This window comes from Drosophila novamexicana, unplaced genomic scaffold (assembly GCF_003285875.2).
Source record: "Drosophila novamexicana strain 15010-1031.04,08,12 unplaced genomic scaffold, DnovRS2.1 tig00001842-arrow-arrow-pilon, whole genome shotgun sequence".
NCBI classification, from domain to species: domain Eukaryota; kingdom Metazoa; phylum Arthropoda; class Insecta; order Diptera; family Drosophilidae; genus Drosophila; species Drosophila novamexicana.
This window is the reverse complement of record NW_020824899.1, coordinates 8,591-34,283: the sequence shown is the minus strand read 5'-3', so window position 1 is coordinate 34,283 and position 25,693 is coordinate 8,591. Positions and strand designations below refer to the sequence as shown.

Below are 25,693 nucleotides of genomic sequence, written 5' to 3'. Positions count from 1 at the left end.
AATGCTGCGATTGAGAAGTTTTTTGGCTTACGTTTTCTTCTGCTTGAAATGCATTTATATAAGTATATATATATATAATATATAAATATTGCATTTTTTATATTTAATTAATGCTGCAGCTGTTTGAGCTAATGTTCGTTCTAAGATCTAGCTTTCGGGCTAGAATCTTCAGCTCTGGAAACTCCTGAATATACAGGATCTTCTCAGCTGTAGCCTGTAGCTGTTCAGCTAGTAGCTAAATGTTATATGAATACCAAATAATATATTTATATATTATGCTGAACACAAGTAGTTTACGATAAGCCTTTATTTTGGCGCCAGTTCAAAAACTGGACATTTTTTACCCAATCATCCCCCATCTCTTCTCGCCGCATCTTGAATAACTGCAAAATTTCCAAATTTTCTTCATTGGCAATCAACAATTTCTCACAAGAATTTTTGCTGTAATTCAATTTAAAATGTATTTAATATTTCTAGCAAAAGCATTCTGGCTGAAAAACCTCTGATTTTCTGCGTGTTCCCAATTTCATAAACTACATTGAAACCAATATGAAAAAGTTCAACAATTGTTGACATTTTTCAGTGCTTTGCATTTCGTATAGAAATAAAATTAACAATTATATTCATACAAATAATGTAATTTATATTCTAACAATGTAAATTTATTTACCATTTAATAATACCAATAAGTGCATATATATATATTTGCTATAGAGTTGAAGTTTAAGAATTTCTTGCGGGCGCCGCAAAGTATGCTATGGATATTGCTGTTGAAATTGTGACGAAAACGTATTCGGGAACGGGCCACAATGCTTGCGCTTACCAATTCTCAAATTTATATATATATATGCTATTAAATTGTATCTTTATTATAAGGCGCTTTCCATTTTCTGGCACAATCAAAGAATTTACAGGCTTACAATTTTCGCTTACTTGCAATGTTTCTCGCTTATTTTGTTTATATTTAACACTTACACTTGATCGTTATTTTGTGCTCTTCTGGCTTGATTGCCGCCCCACGAACGAGCTCAACGTGTCAAGTTTTCGACTTTCGAATCCGCTCAAAACTTGATTAGTGGAACTCGTGCGTAGGGCAGAAGCGCGAGCTGCTTTTCAAAGCGACACCACATGCAATTTCAATTTCGATATCAACTTACTCAGATGGCGATACACTTGATTCACACTGATCAACACTGGCAATAGCAAAAAAAAAATAACAAGTGTGTACCAAAAAAAAAAAAAAAAAGGAAAAAAATATAGTTGTTGAAGTTGGCTGTGGTCAGAGAGATTGACGAACTGGTTGGTTTGGAAACGAATTTCCGACTGATGTTACCAAATGCGCCAGCCTCAAAATGTAAACCCATGCGTGCCCAGACGCCAGCAGCTTTCCCAGCGCTACGGCAGCGACGTCGGCAGCGCGGCAAAGCTCTGCTTTCGCACAGAGTGTCCTTTGCAGCGCCAAGTGTCCGCGACTCTGTTGCTGCCTCTTTTTCTCAATGAAATTTCATTTGCCTGCCCCGGCCTGCTGCTCGCCTTGGCTTTGGCCGCACCTTGGCTGCGCCGCCTCATATCCTGTGAATGAATGCCAGCCATGACGTCATCGGAGCACAGCAACAAAATACAGGCCGAAACCAGTTCGTGCGCGCGCTTTCGCTTTCGTCAGAGACGGCCACGGCGACGGCGACGGCCTCGCCAGTAGGTCACTGTGTTAGCAGCATCCCGCAGACAGCCAATCGATGCTTGGCGCGCTCTTATCCCCTGCCTTCGCCAGTGTTGCACAAGATTTTGCAAATCGCATGCTCTAAAAGGGCGAAGCGAGAGAGCTAGCCGAAAACAGCTGAAACGGGCAAAGTGCTGCCTACTTTTGTGCAGTTTTCTTTGCAGCAGTTGGCAACGCTTCTTCGCTGGATTGAACAATGTTTGACTTTTTATCTCATTGATTTCTTCTAACTTAGCTAGTTAAAATAAGCTAAACATACAAAGTGCTGCAAAGAGCTGAAACAGGCAAAGTGCTGCCTAGTTTTTCGCAGCTTTCCTTGTAGCAGTTGGCAACGCTCTCGCGCTGGCTTGCAAAATGTTTGCCTTTTTCTTACTTTTATTATGAGAAAATGCATAAGCTCAAGAAAAGCTAGCCAAACACAGCTGGAACAGGCGAAGAGAGTTAGCCATAAAGAAGCTGCAACATGCAAAGTGCTGCCTAGTTTTGCGCAGCTTTCCTTGTAGCAGTTGGCAACGCCTTCGCGCTGGCTTCGGCAATGTTGCCTTGTATTTCTTCTCTTATTATCAATGTGAAAATGTTGCTCTCTCTTGTTTAAGATTAAGTAAGGTCTTGCATTTCCAATTTATGTCGATTCTTTCATTTTGTTAGCTTTAGTTCAGCATGAAAATAATTTGAATAACTCTATGCAAACATATTACAGAAATTAAATAAACTCAAAGTAAATCTTACAGCTAAAATAATGTGCAAACATTTTTGCTAGAGAAAACAAAGAAGCTAAATCTGTAAGCAAAGTGCCCGAGCACAGTTTGCCGCTAAAACTAGCCAAATTGAGCTGAATTGCCAGCACTTCTCCCGGCTGCGTTCCGGCGTGGCACGCGCTCGGCTACTCGAATAGATGCTTGGGGCACTTGGAGCACTTGGAGCACTTGGAGCTGCTTCTGGGCCAGCCGGAGCTTGCAGGCTGCGATGACGTCGACACCTGTTTGACCATTGCCAAAGTCTCGTGGCACACACGCACACACACACACGCGCGCATCTATTTGACACTTTGACCTTATGCTGGCTGCTGGGGCATGCTGTTGATCCGGCCTGGCATACCCGCCCCAGCTTATGCTCCGCGACCTTCGCAAATTTATTTTTAGTGCGCTTCTCTATAAATACACAAACGGGGTCAGCGCCAGTCGAGCAGCAACACAACTTTTGCGAATGCTGCAACTCCACAGCACAACACACACTCAACACACACACAACACACACACAACACACACACAACACACACACACACACACACACCTACTCCAACGACAGCTGCCAATTGCCAGCCAATTTGAATTGCATTTGCATATGCGTCACATCTCGCTAAGAATTAAGGCCTCCAGGCTGGGATTGGCTTTGGGTTTGGGTTTGGCTTCGGCTTCGGGATTGGGTTTGGGCTTTGGGGCTTTGGATTTGCAGCGCATTGTCAACGCGGGGGCGTCAGGCAAACTGATTTGCAATCCAAAATCTATTTTTACTTTGTCAAATTAGACGCTGTCTTTCGCACACATATTTAGATATATGTATATATATATCTGCAGTATATCGTGTGCCATTTATTTATATACTCAATTACAGTCGAAAGATTGACGTTTATTTAATTTGAACAAAAATAACGTTAAGTGCCTGATTGGGAGGTAACCAGAACCTAGCTCGAGCAGTTTCCTCAAGCTTCCTTCTATGCACACACACTCATTTACACACACAGATACACAGCCGTGCTTCTTTTTCATCCAGCTACACTCCATGGAAAATGTAGTTTGAATATATTTCTGCGATGCTTAAAGTCCGATCGCTATGAAATTTATAGCTCACAAATAGAACACGCAATGCTGTATGTATGCCAAAGGGTAAAGCTTTAAAAAGTGCGTTTATATACCCTATACTTATGGCTAAAAAAGGAATATGGGTTTTGTGCAAATGTATGTAACAGGCATAAGAAAGCATCTCCGATGCCTTAAGGTATAGATACTCTTGAGCAGCATCAATAGCCGAATCGATCTAGCCATGTCCATCTGTTTGTCCATCTATCTGTCCGTCAGAACAGGGCATCCCCTAGTCTTGCGACTTCCGACTTATTTTGGCATGCAATATGGGTGAGCATTCAAATAGTAATCTATCTAATCAGCTTTTACTATAAGGTTCTATATAAATGAAATTTGCCTAAGGCAATGTTTGTCCTGGCAGCAGACTTCGGTGCTTAGAGTCCGATCGTTATGCAAATTTCAGGGCGTGAGGCGCTGCCTCTTTACTTTTTCAATGTTGAAGGTAATCAAGATGTATTAAGGTATCAAATAAGTAAACTATCTTATGCTATACAAGAACCTACTACTTATATGTATATCCAATTTGGAGTATTTTGTTCTTAGAAACTGCGAGTTAGGTCTAAAAATCAATTCTTAAAATCAATTTATATCGATGCTATGAAAATGGAAAATGGAAAGATAATGTCAAACACTAGATATGCGAGAATTTACAAAATACTATATATATTTAAGATGTTTGAATATATGGATGGGCCGTCTCTGTTGACCGGGAATATACACGGGGACCCTATGGGGTCTCTCTCTCATTTTATTTGTTTAGTATTGAATCAATTTGCTAGTTTTACCTATTCTTATATATGCCTTAACAATCTTTTTGTTGGACAGCTATAACTTATAGAACCATAGCTTCAGTCTGTGTTTAAATTGCAAGCATATTTCAAATATTATTGAATTAACTAAAAATCGCTTAAAGCCTTTGCACGCAGAGCAGCTGCATTTATGCATTTAAGCTCCCAGGGATTTTCATCCCGCACACTTGTCAAGGGCTCGTAATAATAATGCTAGTAAAATGTATGCGATTCCATGAAAAATTCCTAGAATATTTCCCCTTTGCACAATGAAGGCACAAGCTTATCATTCTGAGAATTGTGCGCCAGCAAAAAAAATAGAGGAAAAAAATTATATAATAAAATATAAATGCATTGCGCTGAAGTATCGAGCATAATGCACATGTATGTATTGTATTATTGTTGGCATCGTAACGGCAACGGATTCGCAATTTAACAAGCTCTTCAATAATAGCCAAGTAATTGCCTGCAATTTGAATGGGCCTCCAGTTAACCTGCCGAGTTGGCCGCTTTCGGCTTATCTGCAATTTCTCAGAATGATTCCCGCTGTTATCAAAAGGGGTCTTCAACTGGATCCTGTTCAAAGTTACGCAAAAAGGCAGCTTGTGCACACATTTGGGTCGGATCATTAAAGAGCTGTATGAACATAGAATCAATCTAAAGCTAAGAAGTGAAGAATGGAACATGCAACGCATTTAAGACGGGCAGCATAGAAAGGAGGAACAGCTGGAATGGAATGAGCTTAAAAATATGAACAGCAGTATATGGAGTAGGGAACAGAATGGAGCCTGGAATGGAACACAAAGTGAAACACGGAACGGCACAGCAAGTGGAAAATGGAATGGAGCACAATGTGAAACATAGAATGGAAGACAAAGTGATACACGAGAGGAAACAAACGGGAATGGAACATAGAATTCAACACAAAATAATGGAAAGCACAAAGTGAAATTTAGAATACAACACAAAGTGTATACAATGGAACATAAAGTGAAGCACTAAGTGAAGGAAAAACTATTCGCACCTGGAATGGAACATGGCATCGGAAATTAAGTGGAACATAGAATGGGACACAAAGTGGAAGCTTACTTTGTCTAAAGAGTGAAACATAGAATGAAGCACTAATTGAAACACAGAATGGAACATAAAATTAAACCTGATGTAAAACATGGAATAGATAGAGTTCAACGCGGAATGGAACATTGCATGGAACATGGGATGGAACCACAATTGAGATAAGGAAATGGAACATAGTATATGTGGAACATAGAATGGAGCCTGGGTGAATTACAAAATGGAAATGGAAATAAAATGGTGAAACATAAAATCAAAACACTCGGCGAAACGCAGAATGGAACACTTATCAAACATCGAATGGAACAAAGAATAAAATCCATAGAAAAAATGAAATATATTTCAAAGCGGAATGGAACATTGCATGGAACATGGAATGCAGCCACAATTGAAATAAGAAAATGCCGCTTAATATTATTTGGGATAATTAAAGCGAGCTGTAGCTCGATCTATTCAAAGTTCATCTATGGCAGCAGCTAATTATCTGACTGTCACGAATGCATTCAATTGACAAATCTATTCCTATAACTTCTTTATTTATTTATATGGTATGTATACTATATAAGATTTGCAGATAAGCTCAAGCTGCAATTTTCTGCTATTTTTTTGCTAAAAATAAACGCCAATGCCAGCAGATGACGGCTGTCAGCTAATTTAGTGCATCATGGAGCTGGGGCCATACTTCCATGGACGCACACTGTGCGTGTGTGTGTGTGTGCCCTGACCCTGTCCAGCCGGGGAGGAGAGGAGTCCATTGATGACGCGTGCTGGCCGCAAAATTCACATTCATTCACAAAACTGCAAGTGCTGCAGTTCAAGGCGAATCCGGGCACGGGGCCGCAAAATGCCAGCTGCTAACGTCAGAAACCGCCAAAATGGAAAACGAATACGAAACCGAAACCGAAATCCAATTCAAATCGCATGCAGTCGAAAACAAAAGCCCAAAAGCGACCTTCCTGCGCCCAAGGATGCCGAAGGGGTGAGTGTTGGAAAGGCTGGCAGTGGATGGGGGTGGGTGTGGGGGGTGGTATAAAGATTCAATGGGAAGATTCAATGGGCTTAAGGATTAGGCACTGCAACTGCTGGCGGTTCGAACCTTGTTTGGACAACAATTAGCTGCCGTCTCTGCTGGCGTCGCTGCTGGCGTCGCTGCTGGCAAATGTTTAATGACGTCATCGCCGGTTTTCAGTGACGTACGTAAAGTGAAACTAGTGCAAGTTATTGAGCTGCCGCAGCGTCCGCGCCCGCACCTGAAACTGCGCCCAGCTGCAGCCAGCTCCTGCACGTCATCTCTCTCTCTGTGTGTGTGCGTATGTGTGTGTGTGTGTGTGTGTGTGTGTGTGTGTGTGTGTAACCTTATATAGGTCACACGGAGCGGCAGCGACAACGGCGTCAAACGGCTGTCAGGTAGAGCGCAAGGCCAATGGGTCGCCAGCACTGGCAACATTTGCCGTGGGACTGGCCCTGGGTGTGGGCGTGGGTGTGGGCGTGGGGTGTGGGCGTGGACGGGCTGCAGCGGGCAGCGACAACTGCGGCAACTGTGCGGCTGCACTTATGACGTTTGTTTTGCTTTGACGCACTCCGAAAGCCCCAATAACGCACATGAGTGTGCCACATGTGTGTGCGTGTGTGTGTGTGTGTGTGTGTGTGTGCAGCTGTGTTTGTGTGTGTGAGCCCTTAATTCATAGCTTGCCTTGTTGTTTAACGCGGACCCGCCGCCCGCGCGCCCGCCGTTTCCTGTTTGCCAAAGTCCAAAAATAGCACACAACAAAAACTTGACCAAAAGGCAAAACAACAATAACAACACACACCCCAACACACACACACACACACACAATCAGTAGAGAAAGCAATATCGAGCATCGTAAATTTCGTTAGCCATTTACTAAAAATCTGTTCAAAACTGTTTCAAACTGTTTTTTCAGCATAAAAATAGCCGCCCCCGAACAGCAGCAGAGCGGCAGCAGCGACAGCGGAAGCCCCTGCAAAATTAAATATCTTGCGGCATAGACGAACTGCTCGAGCGCCTGCTTTAAGGTATTTTACAAGGTTTTGACTAAGCATAAAGCTAAAATCAATAGTTAGATTTGAAAGATTAAGCGAAACGAAATTTTTATGACCGAACGATTGACTGACTGACTGATTGATTGGCGAACTGATTGACTGACTGACTGACTGACTGATTGATTGACTGATTGACTGACTGATTGATGATCAACGCTAGGAGCTGTGCTCTATTAATATTCTTTATACAAGTTTATTTTCCATTTCTTTGTTATTTTCTCTGTAAATAAAAATTGCTGTTGGGTTTGAACCAGCGACCTCTCCATTGCAAGTTCGCTGCTCAGACACTTAAGATTCTTAATGGAGTTACCTGCGTTGTTGTTGTTGTTTTTCATGCAAGCTTGGACTTTCGGACTTTCTCTTCCACATGCAGGTGAACTTTTCCCAGTTTTAATCCATTATCATATATATTTAATCATATATTCTATTTCTTATTGGACACTGTCAATTCTTATTAGTTTTGATATAGCTTAAAAATGGGCCTAAATTCTAAAGACCTCTGGAGATTTTTTTAGGATAACTTAAAGCCAAGCACAAGCCGCGCCTCTTATTAGGATTTGTTCTTCTTGTTGTTCTTCTGCTTAAAACTCAATTTTTTTTCCGCAGCCAAATGTCTGTGTGCATCCGATGGATGCGATGGCTAATGCGCTACATGGATGGCTGTCTAAAAGGTTCTATTTAAAACAAGACAAACAAAACGCGCCCGACAAAAGAAATAGAAATTCAAAATTCTCACAGATAAATGAAAATGAAAACAACAACAAGCTGAGAAAAAAAAATAATAATTTCGAAATACTCATGTGTAGACAATTTCGGCAACGAAATTCTTTTTGTGTTTTCAACACAAAGTTTACAGAGATCGCAGTAGATACACATTATATAGATATAGTATATAAAACTTATTTATGCTAGCTATATGCTAAACGCACGCCCACACAACATCACACACACACACACACACACACACACACACACACACACACACACACACATATGTATATGCTGGTCGGTATTACCCAGCTTTGCACGGGCGAGTTTCCTCTTTCGCTATATTTTGGACATTACTTAGCCAACGCAACGAACGTTTTTTTTTATAAAAAAAATGAGTTGAAAAACGACTTGAGGGTAAACGAAATTCGACATGAACTGTTTTCCACTTCTTTTCCACAGTTGCGGGTGGAATTTACAAATTCGCTGAAACGCGTTTTCATTTAGTTCTGTGAAGTTGTCTGCAAGAAACTTGAAACTGTTTATAAAAATGTTTATTTTTGTCTCAAATGCATTTTTATATTCAGCTATTAGTCAGTCAGCCAATCAGTTAGTCAATTAGTCAACAAGCAATCAGTCCGTCAGTCAATAAGTCTGTCAATTAGTCAGTCAGTCACCTAGTTAGTCAGTCAATCAGTTAGTCAGTCATTCAGTCAATCAGTTATTCATTCAGCCACTCAATTAGTTGTTCAGTCATTCAACCATCCAATCAGTCAGGTCAATCAGTATTATATATAGTGATGTATATGTGCTAATATGTATCCGTGATTGAAAAGATTTTCTAATGCCATTGGCGCTCGCTTCGAAGATGCTGCCAGGCAACATAAAAACAACAATCGCAACGGCAAAAGCAACAAAAGCAACAAAAACAAGAGCAACAATCATTTCTGTTTGGGATTTTTGTGAAATTTTTGCACATTAGCACTGACTGCAAGGCAGCCGCATGTATCTGTATCTGTATCTGTATCTGTATCTGGCACTTGTGTTTGTATCTTGTATCTGTAACTTGTTCTGTGTCTGTTTTATCCAATTTGTTTGTTCTCTGGCAGAGTGCGCATACGAAGCGTTGCAGCGTCATCTTCACATATTACCATTGCCAAAATACATATGTATATATATTCATGTTCATACATTAGACGTAACTATATATATATATATTTAAAATTATATCTTATTAATATATATGCTATATAATATCCGATATATGCTGACTTGTTTGTTTCATATTGTTGAATTCGCTTGAGTTGACCAATTAAAAGCTTTGCTTGCATTTTGCTTGTTTATCTATTAAACATTTCTTATAAGTAGTTATTTAATTTATAAGCATTTGATTGTTATATATTTTATTATTAATTTATTATTCTCGGTCAATTGTTTCCTTTGGCATTCAGAAGTTGGCTTAAGTTGAGTTGCAGGCTCCGAAAATATCTTCATATTTAAAGCTATTTATGTTAAATAACAGATTGATTGACTGATTGATTAACTGACTGACTGACTGCTGATTAACCTGTTTTAAGCACGGATACAAACTACATAAATATACATATATAGACACATGCATCTCTATATATAATACTGTTTGTCCTGACTAACTGATTGACTGATGATTGACTGACTTACCGATTGACTGATTGACTGATTGGTGATTAACGCGATAGAGCTTCTAGCTGTAATGTTGACTGTAGCTACCCAATGTTATGTAAATGTTATGTTATGATTTTAGCCTATTCCACTCGCAAGTGTGAAAAATGAGTGGAAGAGGGTCGAAAATTGTATTGTCTGGCCGTAAATTCATTTTTCATTCCTTATGAAAATTCATTTGACATGAGTTACACATTTATCAATTTAATTAAAAAATTAATTGAATAATTATTGTAAAGATTTTGGGGCGGAAAACTTTCGACTTAATCGACTTCAGATGCAATTGAAGCTCATTTTAAAAGTATCTGGCAGAAAAATAATTGCTTAAGTCTTGCAGTTGAAATAAAACTTGGCCTGGGCAAGGCCGGGTAATGTGCATGGCTAAAGGAAAAGAATCAATGAGCTATTTTTATATAATTTTTGAATATTTCCAATTTCAACTGGAAAACACTTTGTTATATTTATGTTTAAATATCTATCTCAAATCGAATCGCAGCTGTCGTAGCTGCTGCTGACCAGGGCTGGCGCCCAAATCCCCGAGCTGTTTATTGTCTCGCATTATTGGATATATGCTAATGTTGTGCTCGAAGTGCTCGTGGGCTTGTTTCCATGCCTGGGTAACTGCATATGGACCGTTCTCGAGGGGGCCTGCGAGCTGTGGGCGTCCAAAGATCCCCTTCTCTACCTCTCTCTACGCCACCACCTCCAACTCCCACTCTCCCCCTCCCTCTCTCTATCTCTCACGCTGGCCCACTCAATGCTCAACTGGAGCAAACTTATTTTTAACACATGCATTGAATTCCAAGCGGCTCCGCTTACACCGCACAAAGACACACACACACACACACACACACACGCACACGCACACACACGCACCATGATCTAGCCAGCGACATATAGATACAATTATACATGATCATATAGATGTTTAGACGGTTTCTCCAACTGTTTTTTGTTTTTTGTTGTTTTTTTTTTTTGGCTGCCTGCAACAGGCTGCCGATCGCTGAGTGCGGAGCGCAGCGGCAACCTCATGAATTGGGCAAACACGAATTTTTGTTCGGTATCCATTTCGATTTGGGTTGCCAGCGGCGTCTATTTTTAGGCGGTGCGCCCAGATACAGATACAAATACGAACACAGATACAGATACAGATACGGATACGAATACAGCTGCGAGATACTTGCTCGCTCTCGCGCTCTCTCTCTCTCGCTCCCGTTCTAGGCGAGAGAGAGAGAGAGAGAGAGAGAGAGAGAGCGCGCGCACAAAGGCAATCAGCGAAGGACGGGCAGGTGGGCGGCGCACAGCTATATGTATTTGTCTCTCTGTGTGCGTGTGCATGTGTGTGCGTCTATTGTACAATCCGAATCTGAATCCGAATCGGTATCTGTATCCATAGGTTGGCCGCCACTTGAATATAGTCTGCCGTGGATCGTCGGACCGTTCAGTCTTTTTGTATCGTTCAGTACCATCCGATTCGTGTGATCGACAGCAACGCTCAAATTTTTTTTTGATTTTTTTTCTAATTCCTTGAAGGTGAGTGGGCTGGCGTTTAAGTGCAACCAACCAATAAGCCAACCAAAGCAACGCAAACTTAACTGGAAACTCCAAATGCGAAACGCATCCAAGCTAAAATCTGAATAATAATAACAATATCAAGAAAATACTCTTCAATTTTTTTGCTGTGAACAAAAAACAAAAAAAACATAAGTTTAACGAACAACAAAGACGAGACCCAGTCGTAAAGTGTGTGTGAACTGCAACAATTTTTTTCTACTTTTTTTTTGCACCTTTCATTCTACGACAATAGATACAACATATTTTTTTTGAAACATTTTTTTCAAGTGCCCAAGTGCAGACAGCAAAAGTTAAAGATATTTGATTTTTTTGTATATACATATATATATTTTTCTTTGCATCATCTTTTTGTTGAATTTTTCATAAATTGTTGAGCGCAACGATTATGTAAGGAATGTGGAGCATAACAGTGCCTTTGTGTGCATGTGTGTGCGTGTGTGTGTGTGCGTGTGCAAAAGCTAAAAATGTAGCTGTCAGATACAAGATACATTCGCAGAAGCAACAGCCACAGCCACAGCAACAATTTCTATGCGAACAGCAGCAACAGCAGCAGCCGCAGCAACAACAACAAGAACTGCCACCCAAAATAGAAATGTGCCATTGTATACACACACACCCACACACACTCACACACGCACTAGTATATGTATATACATATATATACATATATATATATATATATTCTTGACTCTTGACACGTTTTCAGGCACAAGAAAAGCTGCCAAATAGTTGGAATTGACGCATTTTCAAGAAAATTGAACAATTGATTTAGCTGAACTTGGCCAAAAGCTGCAAAAATTGGCTAAAACTTAAGGCTTGAAGCGAGTTAATTCAGTTAGCAATTGTTAAAGAGCTGCTGGCCCGTATTACAGATACTTTCGAGGCTTACGAAAATGTTGCCAAAATTGCAGTATATGCATATTAACTTTAATCAAATTCCTTAAATAATTTTCTACTTGTCAAATACCTAAAACATATAAATAATATTCGTTTTGTTTGTTTAATTATGCATATAATTGAAAAAAAGAAACAAACGCATTTAGTTAATAATAAAATCCTTCCTCCAAATTTAGATATTTTGTAAGCAGGCTACAATAATTTGTATATATGCATATTGGCATAGTCTACCTCTATATATATATATACATATATGCACATCTGGCATCTATATATTCTATAAAAAAATAAATATATATGCATATATTTATATTTAATTTTCCAGAGCTTTTGTTATTGTGCCTGCTTAGGCTAAAAGCTTTTACAATCTTTGTGTTTTAGTGCGACCTTCGTTTGAGCTAAATTTTAACTGGCACACATCAAATTATTGTATTTATATGGCAATATAGTTCTATATGTGTGATTCTAACAATATTATGCGTTCTTAACGGATTTTTAAATTTCTTGTTGCCTTTGTTAAAGCTTGCAACAGCAGCTTTTTTTTGCTGTGCGTGCTGAGCTTGCGCGAGAGAGCAAAGCTTTCTCTCGCTTCGTCTCTTCTTCCGACGCCTGTAATTGGATATCGAGCTAGGCAAAAGGCCGTCCGGTTGTCCTGCTTGCACGCGCAACTAAAGAGCCAGCGAGCGCACGAGCGAGCGAGAGAGAGAGAGAGAGAGAGAGCGAGCGAGCGTGTGAGAGCGTCTGATTTGCAGGCGCGATCAGCAGGCGCTGCCCCCATATACGGTGCGGCAATGCTGGCGTATACGTAATCTGCTTATCTATATGCATTGCGCATACGCACTGTGCAAAAGTATGTGTGTGTGTGCGTGTGCGTGTGTGTATGTGTGTGGGAGCACAGATTTTGATTTTATGAAATGCCTGAACTAATCAGCCAATTATTTGGAATTTATTATGGAACATATGCCAGCGGCCAATTAAATGACAGCCTGTCAGCGCACAGCTACAGTTGTATTGCGCGTATGTATGTGTGTGTGTGTTGTGCGTGTCTGATGAGGTCATGCGTTAGTCGACAATTGCATTACGATTCATTCAAAACTCACTCACCGCCCGGTGTTCAACTCTTTTCTACTTGCAGTAACTCAAAAAAACACAAATCAAAATGGCTGATGATGAGGTGAGGTGAGTATCGAAGCAAATGTGCCGCATCGATTGAGAGCATATTCACCAATATTCACAATACACACAATTTACAGTTGAAATAGTGTTGAAAAGCGCTTAAACCTTCAAAATGACAAAAGGGACGCGCGTGAACTATGAACAAGGCAACTGGCAACTGGCAACTGACGGGCAATCGGCAACCGTTGGAGGTGAGTTTTATTTTGTTTTAGCCAAGTTACTAACCTAACTCAACTTAAATCAAGCTAGTCGAACCAAAAAATAGTTAAATAAATAAGAAAAGCTCAATTAAATGCTTTGGGTAACACGCATGGCTTCTTTTGCTTTCACAGGTGGCGAGCTAGTTGCGATAATAGTTCCGATAACGCTGCCGATACAGACAACTACAATGGATTAACTGTCAAGTGATCAATGTTATCGATTCACGTTTATCGATTGTCCATTGTCGTTATGTCCTTGCCCGTTGTGCTGTCTGTGTTGCGTCTCTCTTGCTCTTGCTTAATATGTTAATCATCAAATTGATCGATAACTAATCGTTGCTTTATCGTTTACTTACAGAAAAAGGCAGCAGCGGCGCCAGCTGCCAATGGCAAGGCCGCCGCCCCAGCGCCAGCTGCCAATGGAAAAGCGGCCGCCGCGCCAGCTGCCAATGGAAAAGCGGCCGCTGCGCCCGCTGCCAATGGAAAAGCAGCAGCTGCGGCAGCGCCCGCCGGCCCGCCAAAGGATCCCAACGATCCCAAAGTGAAGGCCGAGGAGGTACACTGGTGTACGTGTGTGGCCGCAACTCACGGCCCCAATCGCCTCACCAAGTCAAATGTCCAAGTTCACGCAGCCAAGCCCCGTATCCAACGTCATATGCGTGTGCCATCTAAATGTTGTTGTGCTACCGATAACGATAACAATACTGATAACGATAACGATATAAATAACTGTAAGCGATCACGTTTAACCCACTAATCGGCAATTTTGTGTTGCTGTGCTTACAGGCTAAGAAGGCTAAACAGGCTGAGATCGAGCGCAAGCGCGCCGAGGTGCGCAAGCGCATGGAGGAAGCCTCCAAGGCCAAGAAGGCCAAGAAGGGTTTCATGACCCCAGAAAGGAAGAAGAAACTCCGGGTAAGCACAACAGCATTGCGAAACGAAAATCTGTGCTCTTATGTTGCCAAACAAGTTCGTTTAGCATAACTTTACGTTGATGCAACAACTTGTTAATGCATATATTCTTGTTATAAGCTTGAATGGACATAAGAGCACGGATTCTGTCTAGTGTTAGTTAGCAGATCGAATGGTTATTTATGTGTCTATCGATTTACAGTTGTTGCTGCGCAAGAAAGCCGCTGAGGAATTGAAGAAAGAACAGGAACGCAAAGCGGCTGAACGTAGACGCATCATTGAAGAACGTTGCGGCAGCCCCAGGAATCTCAGTGATGCCAGCGAAGGTGAGTGCCAGCGGTTCAAACAACCAAAAAAAAAAAAAAAAAACAGAGAAGAAAAATATAAGAAAAATAAAACTAAAAAAATTGAAAAATAAATCAATAAAATTTCCACTGAGAAAATTTATAAATGAAGAATTAAAATAAATCAAAAAATATACTATATATATTTATACTTGAGCCGAAAAAAAGCAGCAAACAAAATACGCTGGCCACGCCCACTGGCCTTGTGTGCGCCTCTTTTGTTTGCTGGTTTTTTGGCTTAAAGTTAAAAAATTTAAAAAAAAAGTAACAGAAAAAAGAAAATGAAAATGAAATAAGGAACTTAAAGCATAAACATTAAAGTCTACAAAAGTGTCATCTATCATCACACACACGCACACACACACACACACACACACACACAAACTATTTTCAAATGAGAACACAACAACAACAAGTTGCGCTTCACACACCCACACACCCACACATCCACACAACCATTTGTTATGTATTTAAATATGTCACTTATTCTCTCTCTCTTTCTCTCTCCCACACTTGCCAACCTGTTACCCGTCTCTCTTCTTCTACTGCAATATAAATACACATACACATACACACGCATACACACACGTGCACACGCACACGCACACGCCCATGTCCATATCGAATGTTACCCAACAACATGTATATTATATATATATGCATATATATGTAATATATATATATATATGTATCTGTATCTGTAAACGTATCTGTATCTGTATCTGTGTGTGTTTTGTCATGCTGCCAATTTTTGGTTGGGTCGACGCACAGACACACTGAAAACCCTGATCAAGCAACACTATGACAGGATTAATAAATTGGAGGACCAGAAATATGATCTTGAGTATGTTGTTAAACGCAAGGATGTTGAGGTACACGCACATATCTACTACATAACTATCTATCTATCTTTCTATCTATTACAAACCTGCCTATCTACTATCTACTATTTGCCAGCAAAGCGTTCCACATATATATATCAAAATCAAATATCTAAAACTATTTAACGCTTAACAACAACAACAACACCAAAAAAACAACAACAACAACAATAGCAGCAACAATTGCAAAAGCAGCAAAACCAACACCTTCTGTCAGCTATCTCTCTCTCTCTCTCTCTGTCTTTCTCTCTCTCTCTCTGTCTCTCTCTATCTATATATATATATATTTCTAAAATTGCTGTCTAAAACACTTACTATTTGTATAATACACTTAATTTTCGTACAATACCATTTTGTATACCGTAAAAACTCAAACCAACTCAAGCCAACTAAAACTAAACTGATATCAAAAATATATATCTAAAAACAAAGCAAACAAGTCCTTGTACATACATATACCTATATATACTTATATATATCTACTCGTATACCTAACTTGTAAGCCAAAAGCTGAACTTAATGAACAATTATTTAGCTAGCCAATAAGCCCAATCAAGTCTTTTAAACAGAGCTGTATTCAATTAATTACCGATCCAATTATTTAAATTATTCGATTTCGATTTTGATTACGTAGATAATTACTTGAGTAGTTCCCAATTAAATAGCGATTGCAATCAATTTATAAAATTGTGACTGCTCTTCGTCCATAATAATAGCAATTATATCGTGTCATCATATTGTAATTGTAATTACAAAAGAATTATAATTTAAATATTGAGTAATTGCAAGTTCATTCCTAGGTAATTGTTACTGAAAAGTTATTGTAGCTGAATTAAAAAGTAATTTTCAAACAATTACAAATTATCAAAGTAATTGAATTACAAAGTTATTGTAATTTAATTACGAAGTAATTGTAAATGTAATTATCAAGTAATTGAAATGTAAATACAAAGTAATTGTAATTGAGATGAATTACTCAAGTAATTGTTTGGGTAATTCCAGGTATTTGACTATCAGCTCTGGCTCTCGCCATCTAGCTCTCTGTGTCCCCGTGTCCATCCCTCTCTCTCTCTCTTTTTTGCTCTCTGGCCCTCTCTCTCTCTCTCTCTCTCTCTCTCTCTCTCTCTTGTATACAGCTCTGCTGTCTCACACACCTTGGAAAGTCGTTCAGTTTCACGCACTCTACACACTCTACACAAGCACACTGCCACGCCCACGTACAAACAACACACAAGCAGAACACAATCGGCCCCTTTCAAATATATTTATCAATATATGCACATAAGCACACACACACACGTACACGCACACAAACTCTCTCGCACACACGCACAATTTGTCAGCAGTTCGAGACCCGAGAAGAATACAAGAAGAAGAATAATAATAAAAACATAAAGAGATAACTGCGCAGAAAACTCACTCGTTTTAACATTCGCAGATACACTACAGAAAATTTGTCACGATTATAACAGTAAGATACTGAAATTGGAGTCTGAGAAATACGATGTGGAGCACGAAGTAGCCAGAAAGGAATTTGAGGCAAGCGTTCCACAACTAACTTTCTCTCTCTCACTCTCACTCTCTCTCTATCTCTTTCTCTCTCGCTCTGTCACTTTCTCTCACGTTCGCTGACAGATTATTGAACCAGAGAACTATTCGAAATTTTTGTCGCTACTCTTCGTAGAAAAATGAAATGTTAATAACAATGCTCCACACACATGTTGGATACCTGATAAGCCAAGCACCTGAAAAGATATATGCAAATATTAATCAAGATGCCGGCACTCAAACGCCCTCTGTCGGCCTGTCTGTGTGTGTGTGTCAGTTTGGGGCTATTCGTAGTGTAAAGCAACATTTTTAGCAAGCCAAAAAAAAAACATATATATACAAATAATTAAACACGTAGAAAACTTTGAGCTCTGTTCAATGTATTTTCTTCATGGGGTTTTCTTCCGCATTTTGAATATTTTTTGGAAGAGAGCCGTGCAAGTTTTGAATACATTTACCAAGAGAGCACATTCAAAATTTGACACATTCCATTTTGAATTTTGGGCTAATTGAAAGAGTATATAAAACGAGTAATAACCCCCTTTCACTCGATGCCACTAACAGCTAACCATAAGGCTAAGTGGAAAGCCCCTGACCAAGTCAGAGGGCGGACCTAACATAACTTGCGGCTTCTCTACTAAACCAACAACAACAACAACAACACCAAATACACGCTGTTGTTACCTAAGCCCGACCTTATCTATTTTAGCATATAATTATTTTTGCCATCATTTTGCTTTTTGTGGCTTTTTTGCAGAAGTTTCTATTCTGAAAATAACGTTAAGAATTTCTTTCTAAACTAGTTTAAGTCATTAAAGCCAAAGCTTCGTTGTCTGTTTGTCGTAGTACAGCTGTTGTTAATTTTTGTATTTTGCAAACAGCTTTTACTAATTCAATTACAACGAACAACGCACACAACGAACAACGAATAACGAGCAACGAGTTACGCGTAAAGAGCATTGAGCATAGGGGTCTATCAACGAGTAACGTGTCAAGTACAAGTATGCAAACGAGTACTCAACCCAACATAAGAGTACTCAAGCCAACATACGAGTACTCGAGCCAACATACGAGTACTCGAACCAACATTGGAGTACGCGTATTAGTCCACGCTTCCAATGAGTAGCCATATGTTCGTCCCGTTCTGTTTAGTACCGTAAGCAGGGCCTCTCACACATATCCAAGTACAGTCACGCAGCCACAACAAACAAAGCACAACAACCAAGCACAACAGACACCCAACTCATGCAACCCAACACGTAAAAGCGCACTACACTGAAAAAAAAGAAAAGAAAAGAAAAGAAAAAAACAACAATATAAGAATTATGATACCAAGTTAACAAAGTATAATCAAGAAACAAGAAACGTATAAAAAGTATAATGAAAAGCAAGCAAAGCACAATTGTTATGTATTTATGTATATGCAACTTGTAGGTGTTACAACATATATATATATCGTAAAGCTAAGGATAAAGTTAAATATCTGACTTTATATATTAATATATAATATTCGTTCTCTTTTCTGACACGCGCCGAACAACGCGCGATACCTGTGCGTCTCTGTCACTCTCTTTCTCTCTCCCCCCCTCTCTCTCTCTCTCCGTCTCTTTCGTCTGTCCCTATCTTTCTCTCTATCGTTCTCTTAATCTTTATCCTACTTTCACACAAAACACGCACAAAAACCTTACAACACACTATCAATTTATCTCTCTCTCTCTCTTTCTCTGTCTCTGAATTTTAAATATATATATCTGTCTATCTTTTTCTTATATCCGCATCTATCTGCGTCTCTTTTTGCACACATACCTGCACACGACAACGACACACACACACACACACACACACACACACACGCACACACACACACACACGCACACACACACACAACACGCACACCACGATCTCGGCCGTATTACGCTTTAACGCGCGTTACGTTGTGTCACGTTAACGCTGACGTTTACTTTAACCGTTACAAAAACCGTTACTGATACCGTTACCGCTACCGTTACCGTTACCGATACCACAGCCGAACTGCAAACAATATGCAAACAATATTGGCAACGACTTTACGAATTGGAGGGCGATAAATTTGATTTAGAGCACGTGCAGAAAATCAAAGCACAAGAGGTAAATTCCCCATCAATTTTGCCATGAACCCAAAACGAAAATAATTTACAAAATAAAAACAAAAAAAAAAAAATACCAAAAACACACACAAAATACCAAAAACCACAAAAAAAAAAAAAAAACCAAAAAGAGCAACCAAAATGCGAATGTTTATTATTTATTTATTACAAATCTATTGATAAAAGCAAACAACTACAACAAAAATATTGCCAACAACAACAGCAACAACTACAATAATATTAATAATAATAATTAATTATTATTATTTATAATATTTATTTTTTTTTTAATTATGCCCTTGATATTTAATTCTTTGATTTTTTTTTCTAAATATTTTCTTAATCATATTCTTATTTTTTTTTTTCTTTAGTTATTTTGCGATTATTCTTCTTCAGTTTTATTCTTAAACCTAATTTTTGATATTGTTTTTAACTGCGCTAAACTACAAAAAAAAAGTACAAAGCCGAAAATTAAAAAAAAAAAAAACAAAATAAAATATATATATATATATACCAGATATCTATTTAATAATTGCATATATACATACATATATATAAACTTATAAGGCGCACGATACTAAGCAAAATCGGCGCGTGCTTTGAACTCTGCGTTTGGGAGACCCCCTCCAAAAAAAAAAAAAATAAAAAATAAAAAAAGAAACGTTGTTCAGTTGGGCCTGCATAAGTATCGATACCCGATACCTAAACGTCAACTTCAACTAAACCAACCCAATGAGTACAAATTAAAATCTTTTGCTCTCCCACTCTCTCTCTCTCTCTCTCTCTCTCTCTCTCTCTCTCGCTCCCAGAGTCTGTTTGGTCTGTCCATAAGCTATCGATTTATCGATAACTGAGCCCAATTGACAACGTTTCCGATACCAACCATAACCAACAACAATAACAACAACAACAATAGCCAAGACATTTCTCAGACCCGTACGTTGCGCCCCCATTCCAAAAAGTAAAATCACTTTTCAAATCAGCTCTTCAAAATTTTGAATACTTACCGAACACATAACATCTAAAAAAAAAAGAAGAAATAAATAAACGATATAATTCGATTATGATATAATTATATTTATCTGTAGAACTATAAAACAATATGAATACATAATTCACGTATACATAAATCTAAATCTAAAATAAGTATCTTAAGATGCGTCGAACAAAAAAAAAAAAAAAACGACAAAACCAAAAATTGCACCAAAAAAAAATGTGTTTTTACAGGCGAATTGCAAGAGATTTGCGAAGAGTATTACGAGCGTATGTATATTTGTGAAGGCCAGAAATGGGATCTGGAATACGAAGTCAGGAAAAAAGACTGGGAGGTACTGCAACAATTTTCAATCAATTTTCAAAAATATCAAAATACTCTAAATACAATTGAAAAAAAGCAACAAAACAAAAAAAAAAAATACCAAATACCAGACATAAGATTTGTTTAGTATCATGTTTTTTACGTTTCCGTTTTTTTTCTTTCTTGCATCAAATATCAAAACTTTTTGATACGAGTGTTTTTTTTTTTTTTTTTTTTGATTGAAAACAATAAGTATTTGACTCTCACTTGTAACTGTTTTTTGTGACTTGCTCTAAAAAAAAAAAAAAAAAACCAAAATACGTATCCATACATATGATAAAACATATATAGATGGTTCTGTTGTACTTACCACGCTGTTCGAGTTTTACAAAGTTTTTCAAGTTTTTCAAAGTTCTTAATATGCCGTTGTTAATCTCATGTTACTTGTACTTAAAACGGAAACACAATCCAATCAAACAACAACAATGAAATATATGTGTGTGAGTTCAAAAATTGCCACAAAACCAAATCGAAACAGAATTCAAATATAAAACTAAAGCCTCAATTGCCTAGACTATTGAAAGAATAGAATACAGCCGCCAGCTAAACAAACAGTCAATCAAACTCTCAATCAATCAGTTAAACAATCAATCAAACGCTGCTTAAGCAACATTTTCAAATCGAAACGTTTTTTTTTTTTGCCAAAATTACCAATTTCACATCGCCGTCAAGCATTTACAAGCAGTTAAAATAGTTCAATTAGTTTTCATTTGTCTAAAAGTGAGGTTAGTTCTGTGCAAAACTTTCTCTCTCTTTGGGCAGGCGGCAACACAATTTGCAGCTGTTTTTGTTGCACTTTAATTTGTACTTATATGGGCAATTGCAGCACTCAACACTGCACTATACAACACTGCCAAACTTGTCAACAGAAACTATAGTCGTTGTTCAGCACTGCAAACATTTTGTTGCACAACACTTAAAAATTCTGACATTGTTTTGTGTTTTCTACCTACATGCTACAAAATATCTGTTTTCATACATACTTTCTTTTTTCTTACTGTGATAATTTGTTTGTTTCGCTGTCGCGTCATCTGCATCGTTTTTTGTTGCCACTGTCTGTGCGTCCGTTGGTCACACTCACGCACACGCACACATGCACACGCACACACACACTCAAACACAGCACGTTAGCACGCGCACAAATGTAGGCAATAGTTATTTTTACTTCGAATTTCTGCATGTGCACTTGTCAACAGCAGCAGCAACAGCAGCAAAACAAATCCACACAACAAAAACAAGCCACAGACCAAAAATAACAACAACAGCCACAACTACAAGCACAACAACAACAACAACACACAGTACCCACTGCCCTCTGCTCACCTCTCTATTCAACTCGTTCCACAGTATCCAAAAAAAAAGAACTTAACCTCCAACCTGAACCTCGCTCGCACTTCATTGTAAATAATAGAATGGGGTTGTAAAACAGACTTCATTTGATCGTTAACTAGCTCGCTCTCTTTCTACCCGACGCTCTCGCCTTAACCTCAAAAACCAAACACCAAAGCAATAATTCAAAACAAAACCAAAAAAAAAAAAAAATAAGCAGAAGAAATAAAAAAAGAAAAGAATATTTTATATAAAAGCGTAAAATCCAAGCAATTGAAGAGCATAAAAGCCAAGCGTCGATTTCCTGGAGTTTCAAAACAAAAAAGAACACAAGAAGAAAATAAAAAAAAAAGCTAAATAAAATAAATCAGAGATATTGAAAATAAGTGCAGCTGTTAAAAGCTGACGCAGAGCACGAGCTCTGGCTAATATTTCTACAGTCCAAAAGTCGGTTCGCTTCAACCAGCTAACGCTAGACATTTGCCACCGCTGCCCACTAAACGTTACCGTTACCGTTACTGTTACCGTTACCGTTACCGTTACCGTTATACCGTTACTATATTTCTTACCGTTATATCACAAGCAAACACGAAGCCTTTGTCAAAAGCCGAACAAACAAATGAATATGTTAAAGAAGAAAACCAAAATGAAAAGAAACACAAAACAAAGCAGAAAACGAATATATATATATACATATTTATATATATATACAAATATATATCTGAATGTTATGTAGCTGTAGAGACGAAACAATCAAGCCAAACAAACAAATACAAATCAATCAATCAAATCTATCAATCAATCAATCAATCAATCAGTCAATCAATGTATGTTATGTATGTATGTGCCATGCTGTGCAGTACCTCAGGCCCCAGTTCCGTACGCTCAAGTGTTATGTAGGTCAAAACTCTAGACTCAATCAAATATCGTATATAACTGTAAAATGCCTAAATCAAAGAAATACTATATATATATAAAAAAAAAACCAAAAGAAAAAAGAGAAAATCGACATTTGGATGTTATGCTGTTCAATCGACCACAAAAAAAATATGAAGAAAATTTAAAAAATTTATAAAAAACACCAATTGAAAAAAATATTAATAATAATATTAATAAAACCGACCTTAGCTGCCCCATAAAACCGTTAGACCAAAACCTAACTGCGTATTTGGCTTGTATTGCTAACTCGCTCGCACGCACGCACGCACGCACGCACCAGCCGCCAGTTCAAACCCGCCTCGAAAATAACAATAACAAAGAACAAATGTGCATACATTTAGCTGTAACTGTAACTGTGACTCGCCGCATGCAACCCGCCTGCTAGCACGTCTTGCCCCATTTGCCCGCATTTTGATTTTGATATTGCAATTTCAAGTAGTTTGCCACATTTAGAGTACATGTCTTTCGAAACGAATCTGTAAAATCATTCGATTTATATATATATATCTACCAAATGCTAACTGTTGTTATTTCCTCTCTAATCTCTCGTCGCCAAACATATAGATCAACGATCTCAATGCTCAAGTTAACGATCTTCGCGGCAAATTGTAAGTAACAACTTTAAATTTAATATATTTCCATATTAGATATAGTCAGATCTTTGCAATAGTTGGGATCTTTTGGAAGACTTTTGATCTATTTCGACTCTCTTAAAGTTATTCTCCATACGATCTCAGCTATGCTATAGCTATATGACATAGTGAACCGATCAGTTTGGTTTTGTAAACTTGTCTTTCTACTGCCAAAAGAAAACCGGGTTCAGCGGGTTCAACTTGGCATAAGAGGCTTCTGAAATCCTAATGCCTAATTCCTTTTGATTCCTCGTTTTTTTTTTGCAGCGTTAAGCCAGCCTTGAAGAAGGTCTCCAAATACGAAAACAAATTTGCCAAGCTGCAGAAGAAGGCCGCTGAGTTCAACTTCCGCAACCAGCTGAAGGTGGTCAAGAAGAAGGAGTTCACACTGGAGGAGGAAGAGAAGGAGGTAAGATCTATTGCCCACTCCGACTAGGCAATATTATGCATAGCTATGTATATTAACTTGATAACTGATATGCTATAAACTCTATATGCTTTACACACACACATACACACACACACACACGCACATGTTTATATATATAATTACGTATATATATATATATGTATGTGTGTGTGCTTGTGTCTATATACTTCGATCGACAAAATTGCTGTGAACGCTCCATAGATAAAGATAAAAGATGCCTCTTCTCTAAAAACAGCCAAAAAGTGTAAGAATGTGTGAACTGATGTGTGTTTATGTTTGAGCACCAAGTGTCCTCCATTGTCACTTTATGTACTGCTCTATCTCTGTCTCGCTCGCTCTCTCTCTCTCTCTCACACACACTCTCTTTCAAACTGTCTCTGCCTAACGCTCTTTTTAATTGTTTATCTGTCTCGTTATATGGTACACACACACACACACACACACAAACACACACACTCTCTCTCTCTCTCACACACACACACACACACACACGTATTTGTCTAGCATTCACAATCTGTATGTATTTGTGTGTATGTATGTAGTTTGTAGAGTCGTAGTGCCCACAGCACACAGCACCTAGTGAATGTTCTGGTTAAATGTTAAGCCTTATACGATTAACCCGATCTTGCTAATCGATTATATTTATTCTCGTTTCCTGTGCAAACCAATTGGACATCTGCAGAAGAAACCCGACTGGTCCAAGGGCAAGCCCGGCGATGCCAAGGTAAAGGAGGAGGTTGAGGCCGAAGCTTAAGTGTCCGCGTCCACGTAGTGTCCACTGTACCACCCGTGACTCCCGCCCTAAACAATAATAATTCAATATAAACAATTATTTCACCAAAAAAAAAACACAATATCTGATGCCAAATATCCAAAGTCAAACAATATACGTGTATATATCTCACAATATATATCTCTATATATATATAGCCTATGCATATATACATATATATATATATGCCATATATGTGTGCATACGAAATAAAGTACCGCTAAAGCTTGATCAGAAACTTAAAAAATAAATAAAGAAAAAAGAAAAAAAAAAACACATTTCAAAACACCAGCTATCGAAAATAATTCCCATCATGATGGATTCAAACAACAGCCCAACATCTGAACGCTCTGATGAATTATTTATTCTTCTTTTTTTTTTTAATTATATTTCATTATTACAAATTCTATTTTTTAATGTAAATTAAACTAAATTACAAAAAAAAAAAAGAAAGAAAAACATGTTGCATACCTATTTTTCGAATAGCCTGAACCCAGTCGAAGGGTATATTTCAGGAACAGGATGTCGAGCTGATATGATATATATTTAAATTTTCCGTTTTATTCCGATACCTCTCATTTCCATATAGTTTTCTTACGAGCATAACTCGAGAAATATATCAGCCAAAGGAACCAAACTGGATATGTGGGTTCTTGTG

The 25,693-nt window shown here is 38.3% G+C and overlaps 1 protein-coding gene across 9 annotated transcripts; it reads left to right on the top strand.

Annotated features, from left to right (window-relative positions):
• Positions 1–11,327: 11,327 nt before the first annotated feature.
• On the top strand, positions 11,328–25,309 carry LOC115768569 (troponin I). 9 transcript variants are annotated; one of them, XM_030713197.1, is made up of 8 exons: positions 11,328–11,450; positions 13,525–13,563; positions 14,552–14,680; positions 14,880–15,003; positions 20,804–20,904; positions 23,766–23,809; positions 24,101–24,242; positions 24,946–25,309. In XM_030713197.1, exons 2-8 carry the CDS (start codon positions 13,549–13,551, stop codon positions 25,015–25,017), a joined length of 627 nt encoding a protein of 208 aa, XP_030569057.1. In that variant the 5' UTR covers positions 11,328–11,450; positions 13,525–13,548; the 3' UTR covers positions 25,018–25,309. The 9 variants fall into 9 exon arrangements, with proteins under 9 accessions (XP_030569057.1, XP_030569058.1, XP_030569059.1 ...); XM_030713198.1 differs by lacking the exon at positions 20,804–20,904 and adding an exon at positions 19,477–19,577; XM_030713199.1 differs by lacking the exon at positions 20,804–20,904 and adding an exon at positions 17,341–17,441.
• The last annotated feature ends 384 nt before the right edge of the window (positions 25,310–25,693 follow it).

What these genes read in the sequence shown, in the direction of transcription:
- LOC115768569 (XM_030713193.1), top strand. Translation starts at nt 13,703, where the DNA reads ATGAACAAGGCAACTGGCAACTGGCAACTGACGGGCAATCGGCAACCG. An exon ending in AAAGGAAGAAGAAACTCCGG is followed by an intron (nt 14,681 to 14,879) that starts GTAAGCACAACA and finishes ATCGATTTACAG; the next exon opens with TTGTTGCTGCGCAAGAAAGC. An exon ending in TCTCAGTGATGCCAGCGAAG is followed by an intron (nt 15,004 to 20,803) that starts GTGAGTGCCAGC and finishes GTGTTTTTACAG; the next exon opens with GCGAATTGCAAGAGATTTGC.